This window comes from Anopheles bellator, chromosome 1 (genome assembly GCF_943735745.2).
Source record: "Anopheles bellator chromosome 1, idAnoBellAS_SP24_06.2, whole genome shotgun sequence".
Classification (NCBI taxonomy): domain Eukaryota; kingdom Metazoa; phylum Arthropoda; class Insecta; order Diptera; family Culicidae; genus Anopheles; species Anopheles bellator.
The window spans coordinates 29,660,214-29,671,065 of NC_071285.1; the positions used below are offsets into that span (position 1 = coordinate 29,660,214).

At 51.2% G+C, this 10,852-nt stretch overlaps 1 protein-coding gene across 1 annotated transcript in view; it reads left to right on the top strand.

The window, feature by feature from the left end:
* The window catches only part of LOC131215395 (serine-rich adhesin for platelets), a 28,930-nt gene extending 21,053 nt beyond the window's left edge, over positions 1 to 7,877 (top strand). Inside the window, 7 exon segments of the mRNA XM_058209784.1 lie at positions 1,170 to 4,160; positions 4,245 to 4,623; positions 4,718 to 4,983; positions 5,070 to 5,334; positions 5,406 to 5,888; positions 5,960 to 6,107; positions 6,202 to 7,877. Of these exon segments, the coding sequence (XP_058065767.1) occupies positions 1,170 to 4,160; positions 4,245 to 4,623; positions 4,718 to 4,983; positions 5,070 to 5,334; positions 5,406 to 5,888; positions 5,960 to 6,107; positions 6,202 to 7,575 (5,906 nt within the window). The 3' untranslated portion in view covers positions 7,576 to 7,877.
* The last annotated feature ends 2,975 nt before the right edge of the window (positions 7,878 to 10,852 follow it).

Below are 10,852 nucleotides of genomic sequence, written 5' to 3' on the forward strand. Positions count from 1 at the left end.
CGCCACGACTGGCTGCGGGCCGTCAAATTTATCATTCCATCCCCGCGGTGCCTTCCTTCGCTAGAGCCTCTGCCGCTGTCGAGGGTTTCATTTTTGGGCGCGAGCCGAGTGCGAGTGCTGCGCTGCCGAGAACGGCAGAAGCAAACTCAACTTATAACTTCTTCTCATCCGTCGAAAATTTCTCATTAAATATCATAATTTGTACAAGCACACGCACACCACACCCGCACTGCGACTTCGCGTGCCCCGATGTCGGTGAACCCACGGCCCGCAGCGCACCGCGGAGTTAACTGGAAAACCCACTCAACGAGGCTTCGCTTCGCTTTGGGTATGCAATTTGAAAAAGGAATTTTGCTTGCTTTGCTTGTTTGCCTTCCACTGGGTGGTCCACTGATGGTGGTGGTGGGTACCGGCCGGCCGGCCACAGGGGTTTGTTTACCTTTTCGTTACCTCGCGGGGGCGAATCGGCCCTCCGTGCTCTCGTTCTTCTCCAGCGCACTCTACTCGCGGGTCTCGCGGCCCCGATCCCAACCAATTAAGATTGCGTTTTCGGGTACATAGTTTTCGGTAACTTTCAAATTAACGCCTGAAAAGGAGCTCGGCCCGGTGTGGGGTGGACCGGTAACGATTGGTTTGTGGATGGCGTTGCCGAAGGTTATAGAATGGTGTGGCTCGAGCGAGAACTCGGCAACTTGCTGCTGCTGCTGAACTCATGCCTGCGGATGAGAGTTTCTGTTGGTCAAAGTTGGGATTGGATTGTTGGGATGATTGTTGACGAGATGGAAATCGTGCATGCGATTACGGCGTCAGATAAAGTTTGTGTTTGGACCAGGACCAGGAGGCTGATGGTACAACTCGGAATCGCTACAAACGTTTTCCAACTCATAAGTGCTTATAATCGAAAGTAAATCCGAATTTGCACACACAGCTTCATCCGGTGGAGTAAATTTAATCGATTGCGGCAACTAACGGACAACATGTGTAAGTTAGGCGGTAGGGTTACGATACGCTTGCGAACGATACAGTGTTTGTGAATTATTTTTCAGATCGATTTGTACAAGCATTGGCCATTTGTCTCGATATATTTTCTTCATTTTTACCCATTGTTACACACTAAGATCGGTTGGTAATATTACTATCTATGTTTCTGTTTTTGCTCCACTCTACAGATAAACTGTCGGCGATGGGACCACTGTACACGTGTTTCATCTGCAAAACGGAACTGTGCTCCCGAACGCGACCCCTCGAGCGTAGCCGCGCGGCGCAATACAGCATCCCGGAGTCGGAAATACCATCCGGGGCGCGGATCTGCAACAGCTGTCAGTGCAAGTCGGTGAAGTCACGCTATACCCACTGCCCGCTGCCAACCTGCCCCAACCCGAAGGATCGCGTGAAACGGTTCCGCAACCTGCCCCCACGGCTGTTCGAGCTGGCGCCGGAGATTCGGGATCCGATCGTGCAGGAGCTACAAATTCCGGCCAACGTGAGCAAATGCTGTTCGGCTTGTTTGACGCGCATCCGGCGCAAGATGGGCTCGCACCTGCTCGGTAGCAGCAGTCTGACGGACGAGGAGATGGATCGATTCAAGAAGCTGCTCCAGGAGCAAGGGCCCAAATGGAACCAGCTGGCGGAATCGCTGACAAAGCCACCGCTGGCGCTCAAGACCTGCTACTTTCACTACAAGAAAAAGTATGGCCTCGATGTAGCCCTAAACGAGTACTACAAGCAGCACCCGAGCGAGGACCGACGGTCGGCAATGACGGACGGCGATGAGTCGGATCTTAGCGGTGGATCGTCCTCGTCGGACGAGCGCGATGCTAGCAGTGATACGACAGCATCGGCCGAAAGTCCCACGAGTGGCAGCAGCAGTGGCGGCGCGGTGGGCAGTGGTAACCTCATTACTGTGTGCAATGTGTCCGCCACGGTGACGAGTAGCACCACCAGCAGCGTTGCCGAGGCGCTGGGACGATCCGCCGCAGAAGGAGCAGCGTCTGCCATGGTCGGAATGCAACCAACGGAAGGAGGTGGTAACATCGCCAAGGTTGAAGACGGGCGCATAGTGCTGGGTGTCGGACCGGCGAGCTTAGGAAGCAGCAATCGTGGGAGCAGTGGGAGCGGCAGCGAGACGGCTATCTCTCTTGCTGCCCCTCCGGCGAAGGCGGCCAATGCAGTTTCCGTTTCGTCGACGAGTGCTGCGTTCGAGGATGATCGTTTGCTGCCCCCTGGGCAGCCGCAACCGCGCAAACCGCTACGTCACACGGAGGAGTACGATAGTTCGGCCACGGAAACGGCCGACGAAGAGAACGAATCTTCGCCGGCGAATCGACACAGTCCCAAAGTTGCGCTACATCATCCACTGCCTCACCCGCACTATCCGCCACCGTTGCACCATAATTCCAGTCTTTCCTTGCTGCACAACTCCACTCCACAGCAGCCTCCACACCAGCAGCCGCAACAACAACCGAATGGTCCCCCGCGATCGATGGTCAGCGGCAGTGATATCAGCTCGACGCCTCAAAACGTTCGCGACGTGATGTTGAACGTTATTGAGCGATCGTTCAAGAACGGCTCGCTGGCCACGGGAGGAAAACCACCGCCGCCAGGTTTGCGAGATCTACAGTTTGGCGGTTCCGGTTCAACCGGGGGCGGTCCAACGTCATCATCTCCGTCGGCCGGCGCGGCGTCAAGCGTGCGCGACTATCGTGACAGTCCCAAAGGGCACGCCGTCGGTGGAGTGGCTCCGACCGTACCGGGAGTAAATGCACCCCCGGTATCGATGTCGGCTGGCCCAGGGGCTCCCGTGGTCCAGCAGCTGACGACGCCTGTATCGTCCATGGGCGTTACGGTTGTAAATTCGCATGGGCAAATAATTTCTCAGCCCGGGGTACAACAAACGCAACACACGACGATTCCGCCACCGCTCGTGTCCCATCCATCGGTCCATGGCTCGCTGAATCATCCGCTGGGTGGGCAGATTCCGGCCACGATTACTCCGATTTCGCATCCGATCCATCAGTCGGTACAATCGACTGCCCTCAACGCCGGCCTACGATCGAACGACGAACCTCAGACGCTGGATTTGAGTATCAAGAAAACGCCGCGTTCGATGGCATCAGATACTGGCACCGGTGTTGGTGGTGGTACAAGCTCAACAGCGACAAAAGCCCAAGAGGTCACCTTTCCACCACCACCGGCCCACAGCCATAACAGTAACAATCACCATGGCTCGAGTTCTGGCGCCGGTGGTGGTACTAGCAACAGCAACAGCCTTATCAACAGTGGTGGTGGTAGCCTTGGCGGCAACAAGTTCCTCCTGGGTCTGTCGGGCCCACACAACACGTTCGGTGCGGGCGGTGCCGTGACCGTTTATCGCACCGACAATGCATTTCCGGGACCTAACATTCCAGCGACGGCACCATCGGTCGGATCGGCGGCTTACGTGAGCTACCTGCCAGTAGTGGGCGGTGCCTCGGACGTAATGGGCCGTCCATTGACGAAATCGCCCTCGGGTACGACGTATCTAACGATCCCGCTGGGGCCTTCGTCGAGTGGCGGCGTGGTTCCCCTGCAAGTGGCAGGCAGACAAACGTCGATCACGTCGCATACTCCACCGCCGTCTTCGTTACCACCGCCCGGTAGCGGCGGACTGAAGGGCAAAAGCACGCCCAAGCTGAGCCCAAAAATGTCATCCGGTGGTACTGGTGCCGGCGGTGGAAGCGCCAGTGGCGTTAGCCTAGGCCCTAAAGGCGGTTCGATCACTCACGGCACACCCGTAAGCCAGCAGTCGCAGCAACAACCGCAAATCATCATCCAGGGGCAGTCGGCGGGCGCAACAACGCTAAGTCCGCGGTACGAAAATCATCTGCTCCGGCAAACACCACCATCATCCGTAGGCGGTGGTGGACGGCCGGGTGCATCGTCTTCACCCATAATTGCGAACGAGAAGTTCATCGGTTCGATCACCCACGGAACGCCGGTACACGGTGGCGGTGGAAGCGGCTTGCTTCCGGATAAGCGCAACTCAAACCAAGGGCCAGGCTCCGCGTATGATTACAAGATGGTAAATCGCCAAAGTCCCGCCCAAATTGTGCCGGGTGTCGGTGGGGTTCACGTGTTGGCCTCGCAGTTTCCTCCCTACGGTGCAAGAAGTGCTAGTACCGGTCCGCCTGGCAATGGTGGCAGTGGCCCCGGTGGCCCCGGAGGCCCTGGAGGCCCTGGAGGCCCCGGTGGTCCCGGTGGTCCAGGAGGCCCCGGTGGCCCAAGTGGCCCCAATGTGCCTGCATACGCTCCACTTGACAACACTTCGCAGCAGTTAAGCTCACGGCAGATCATCTTGAACGATTACATTACATCCCAGCAGATGCAAGGGCGCAGTGGCGTTGCAAACAGTGGCGGTGCGGGTCCCATTGGGCCATCGGGAGTACCGATGGTGGTTGCACCAAACAGTGGCTCACGGTCAGGAAAGGAATCACCCTCGTCACGCGGTGGTAACGGCCCTTCGATGCCTCCTGGCTCCATATACGGGCTCGTCGGTAGCAGCGTGGGACCGCCGGGTGTCGTTACCAGACCGGGGCCCAATGACTACCTCAGCCGAGCTTCACCAGCCGCAGACCATGTTAACCGGTGCGTTTGAGTTTGGAGTTTTTTTGTATCTGTGGGAGCTCTGGTTTACATTGAATAATTTCTTTTGTTTTGTTTCAATCTCCGCATCACCTAGAATCTCACCGGTGTACGGACAGAATACATCGAGTCCGCATCGAACGCCTCCTCCACCGCAACGGCAGGGTGTCATCCAACGGCACAACACTGGCAGCAGTAACAGCAATAGTAGCAGCAGCAACAGCAGTGTTGGAAACACTGGTGGAGGAATATCCAGTGGCATCAGCAGCGGAAACACTAGTTCCTGCAAACCGCCAAGCCCAGCACCGGCCAGATATCACCTGCAGCCTCCGCCACCACCGGTTTCCCAACACTATCTGCAGGGTAGGTTGTCAACGTGGGTTGAGGCCAGTTTCTCAACACGCATTTACATTGTTTTTTTCTTTCTACTAATTTCAACGCGTTTCCAGATGGCTTCACTTCCTTCGTAGATTTGGCCGTACAGCAGCCTCCGATGACGGTTCCGCACAAGGATGATAACAAACGTACGATAATTGAACAGCACGCCCCACTGTCGGTAGGCTCGATCGGTTCGCTACCGCCGTCCCATCACCACGACATTCGCTACCACCATCCAAGTATGATTCAGCTGCACCACCAACAGCACCAGCAAGCGGCTGCAGCTGCTGCGGCCGCAGCCCAACATCATCAGCATCTGCGCCAACAGCAGCAGCAGCAGGTAATAAAGAGTGATTGCATGAACTGTACGGCCTATTCGATACGGGTGCGTGCGCAAATTGCGTGAGTGTGCTAATATACGGAACTTTCTATCAAAACATATGAAAAACCAAAACAAAGATTGATCTGCAACGTCGGCATCAGCAGCAACACTCACCTTTGCATCCATCGCTTCAGCAGCTGGGGTACGCACGAGAATCGCACCTAGAACATCGAGACCGGCGTGAGGAGATGCATTTCCGGGAGCGTGCCGAACTGGAGCGCACGATTTTGGTTGAGCGGGCCGAGCGCGAAAGGGAACGGGAACGGGAACGCGATCGAGAACGGGAGCGTGAGCGGGAGCGCGAGAGTGAAAGGGCGCGTGAACGGGAACGCGAACGGGAGCGCGAACGAGACCAGCGTGAACGACGTGACCATCTCGAAAGGGAGCGTGAACGCGAGAGGGAACGGGAGCGTGACCGCGACCGCGAGCGGATGGAACGACATCAGGAAGCGGACGATCGCCGTCGGAAGCAGCACTACGAAGGATTTATGCCAGACCGTCGGGAACGGTACGTTGTAATTTTGTGTAGTCTTTTAAATTGATGCCGAAATGGTATGGAATAAATGCTTTTTGTTTCAGATCAATCGATCTTGCCGGTGTTCGGAACACTTCCGATGGGTCGCTAACAGCAGCGAACTTGATTGACGCAATCATAACCCATCAAATTAGTCAAACGGCTGTAGATCCTCCTTTACCATCGAGTCGGGACCCGCATCGCTCGGCTTATGTGAGTAATTTCTCCACCGGAGGCATCAGATGCGCTTGCTTGGCCTTGGTACGGAATGTCAACTTAACGCACCGCCTGTTGCTTTTCTTTCCAGTTCTCTTCGCGCGATCACCGGTCATCGGCTGTGCAAGCTATGAGTGAGAACAACGGTAACAAATCTCACTCGCCAAACGTGATCAATATAGATCTGGACCCGGAATCAGCCATGCACCATCATCACCGGCGTGACGGTGGGGCTGTGGTTAGTGGGAACAACGTCAGTGGCCTGAAAAACATTACGCTTGGCGAACTGACCGAGTCGATCATTACGAATGATTTCACGACGAACCCGAACCCGTTTTTGGCGCTACGCCCACCGACCATTCCTTACGGTGCCGCCGGTACTTCGGGAGCCGAGTCCATACTTGTGACTGACCAGTGGAAGCATCGTCGTCCTGCAGCGGTAACAACGCCTGGCAAGGAGGAAACTATGCAAAAGCAGCACGATGCACAGAAAGGTCCCGGACGGCATACGCCACATGATCGGCACATCATTCGTATGGCCCACTCGCCGGGACCTCGGAATAAATTTCACGAGTCCGTATCTCCTGACGCACCCTCCTTCTACCACCCGGGAACAACGTTAGGCCGCGTCGGAACAAGCACCAACCCTGGTGCTGGTGGTAATGTGAGCGTGCGAGATAACTTTGCGCTTGATTTTTACGTAAAAAATCGTATCGTTGAAGCCATGCGCACGGAAGAAGGAGGCCAGCGCGTTTCCGATCCGTCGATGGTTGTGCTAGTGGATGGAGCTGGTGGCCGTAACGAACGGCAGCAGTCACCGAGAAGCTTTCATAACCACTCTCCCCATCGCCAATCACCGGCGCACCATCAAGTAAAAGAGGTGAGCGTGGATCGCAGCGGAACACCGGTGGCAGGCGGCGGCGACGGGCAGCCAGCGTCACGTGATGAACAGTCTTCTCCGCACGTTACGTCGTTATCGGCGCCAGCTTCTTCGGCTGCGGCTGCAACGACAGCGAGTGTGGCCACGTCGCTGGTTAGCTCCATCGTGCACAATGCGTACCATCAGCAACCGATCACAACGTTCACTACACCGCCAACGTATGCCTATCCGTTCAGTGCTCTCACCGTCGCCGGCGGAGCGTCCACTTTGCCGGTACCGCTAGTAGGTCCAACATCGGGTCACGCCACAATGTCGCTGTCGTCGTCGGCGTCATCGAAATCCGGTTCCATTGGCGGCGGTAGTGGCATCAATAGCAACAGTAGCAATACACCCGTTGGACTTAAATCCGGTAACAGTATGTCGTTAAGTGTTAGCGGGGCTGCCGGTAGCAACGCCAGCGTGAACAATGCTGGAAGCATGGGAAATAGCGGTAGTGTTTTGGTTGACGATCGACACCATCCGACAGTTCTGGAACCGAAGCCTCTCCTGTCAGCTCAATACGAAGCACTCAGCGACGAAGACTAAGATGCAGAAGCATTTTCGAGTGCGAAAACTTTCAAGTGTAACGCAGCTGGACCTAGTGTCTGTTTAAATAAATATGCTGCCCCTCCCTTTGTCTCTCTGTGTGTGACATAGTGAAAAGGGTGACGTGGTGTGTGGAATCCAGGAAACGCAATGCTTTGGACATATCAAGAACAATTTGGTCTGGTAAGCCCGAACGATTTTGCTACACCGCAATATAAACAGTATTCCTTTTTGTGACTGGGTCGATGCTCGGGTGAGCACGTAAAGCATCGCTCGGGTCTCGGCATCTTGCAACGCGGACCGCTGTCGTTCCAAATGCCTAACTTGCTTTTTACAACCATGCAAATGTGCTCTGGTGCGCGGATCTTACGCAGCTGGAAAACGTAGCCGGGCTGTGTCGAACACCGACGAGGCGGAGACAGTAATCACGACATAATGCATAAAAACCATACAACGAGAAAAAAACACACTCAGCAAGTAAAATATCAAATAAAATATAGAAGTTTGTCTATTCTCTCGATACACAATGTTTCAAAGAAAAATGGGAAAATTCAATGGAAAGCAAAGGCAGAAAAAGAAGATTTATATGAAGAGGCGGGAAAACGGAAGCGCACTGGTAATAGGCACTGATAGTAAGGAATAGACTTTACCCACATACACATAACACGATAACAAATGATAAACTTTTGAATTATCATACAGAGCATAAGGTGGGAGAAATCGTTCCATCACGCAGCTGGAGTGTGTAATAAATGAAGGTTAGTAGCAGGGAAGGGAACGATTCATGAGGTGCATATGAAAACAATCCAATAACCAGGTTTAAAATGAATCGATGCTGACAAGGTTGAAAGGGAAAAGTATAATTTCTGCTACTTCTACTGTACACGCAGCAAAAGATGTCAATTTTATTTGACATTAATCTTTCGCTCCATTTGCTACTGCTTTTAAAAGCGCGTAAAAAGTGTATTAACTCTATTTAAACGTGTTCTTTACTTGATGCTCCAACATTGTCGCAGTGATAAAAATGATCTTCAAGCTGATAAAAGCTGTTTGGCGAGAGCGAAAACGGAACGGGATGTGTAAAACTAGACCAAAAGAAACCAATTGTGGAATTTTTTTCGATTTTCCATCAACGCTCTAATGCACTGAGGTTATTTTTCCTTAAATTGGACGACATGATGTCTACTATGAATGATTCTGTTTTTGTGTTTATCGTTACTGTTACGCACTTGCATCATCAAGCCAGAATCTGAAATAGCATGAGATTATTAGGGCAGAAAAGTACAGAGATAATACAAAACATACGATCGAAAGAGTAATAGTATAATTGTAGAGCAGATACAAAACGTGACCGCGCGGCGCATGTGGAAAGAAGCACAGCACATTACGCAATACGCAAATAGCATTGATCCAAGTAGTCAAGAAAAGTTATAAGACGCTATCCTGCAAAACTGGCAAAAGAAGAAAAAAGCGACCAGGAACGATGCGAAGAACAGTTGCAAACAAAAACCATTCACTGTTGAACGCGGTAAACCATTTTTGTTTAGACCTCTCAGTTTGCCCCATGAAATGTGTTTAGAATAGAATGCATCTTCTATGGTAGAAGTTTATTTTGAGGCATCCCAACGAATGGGATACGGAAAATGAAAACTTTCTCTTACAAACTGTTACGTTGGCCTGTATGGCTTTTCGGTTACAGTCTCTCAGGTTTTCCAACGTAGGGTGATCGTTGGGCAAAATGTGTAGACATACCGCGGGGGTGAGATTAACTGAAACACCCATCCGACAGTGCAGAAAACAATGGTGCCCGATAACGGGCAAAGGGGCTTGCTTTTCTTGCAAAAGTGCACGCTAAAGTGTGCCGTTACAGGCCACGTAGACAACCTGCCTAACGACGACGCAGTGGTGTCGTCTAGTGAAATAACTGTACCCGATGAAGCATATAGTTGTGTATAGTATGTATACTGTATAAACCACAACCGCAAAGAGTAAGAAATCTTTTTGTTTGAGGTATCACGATTGTAGTTTAAGTTTATGCATTATATTATCCCTTTTTTGTTTTGATTTTTAAATGTAGTGACGATTGCAAACGAAGATTATGGTACAGTAAATACAGACGGGAAAAAGGCAAAAAATACTGCAACATATACTTTAAGCAACCGAATAAAAGGGCCGGGTGAATGATAATTAAGAAGGTAAAATCTTGAAAAGTGAAAGCGAGCGCGCATACAAACTACTAGAGTGACGACTTGTAATTTCAAGAAACAGTGAAAGTATAATAATAGTAAGCAGAAACAAGGAAAAAAACAAATAAACCGATATGATATGAATATAAGACCGAGTAGATAGTGAGATAATACATAACTAAAAGTAAACAAACAATTAAAATAAAATCCAAAATGAACCACATTGTTGTCAGAAGTGTTTTAATCGTTTTAGTTTTCACCAGTCTTGAGAAAATTGAGTTTGGCGTTTAAATAGCGGCTACGGATGTTCAGTTATAGAACCAGAAAAGTCATAGAACCAGAAAACACCAGAAACAAGAGCAAGGATATTCATTTGAAATCATCCGAAACTTGGTCGTGAGAACGTTGCCTAAAAGTGTTATAAAAAACGGTTACAATTTGCCATTTTTGTGTCGTTCTCATCGCTGTATATTGATAGACAGCACTGTAAAATAGTGTGCTACGGGCTGCTGATTAATTGCAATCTCAAAATGACTTGACCGCACTGTATTGCATTATTGACCATATGTTGCACGCAATGTGTTGTGTGGCAGTGCACCCCATTTAAATTTTCTGCTGTGGTGTTGGCTGTGTGCCAACGGATACAGTACACGTGTTCGTGAGATAGTTAAATAATGTTCATTTATTTGCAAGGAGTAGAAAACGCATCGCAAAGTATTCGTTGGAATCAAGACAAAAATAAAAAAAATTAACATACTACAAGCTCAACCCTTTCTGTAGCACGAAAGTCTTGCCTACACATAAAGGATTGATAGGATTATAACGAATCTGAGCTTCTGCATGGTGATAAAGAAAATAAGCAGATCGATTGTTTTGAAAATAAATTCTCCGTTGCCTTTTAAGCTAGAGACAGCAGGTGGAGTTGAAGCAATGAAAAACAAGCACACGGCACAACGGAGCAATCAAGCTGACGGGCGGTATAAACAAGCGTTCAAGTCTGCTTGGCCAAGCGGCATGAAAAATGTCCGTCATAGGATTGACCCAATGCCCAATCGGTATCAGCAGCCGTCCACCAGAGTTCGCGTCGCTCA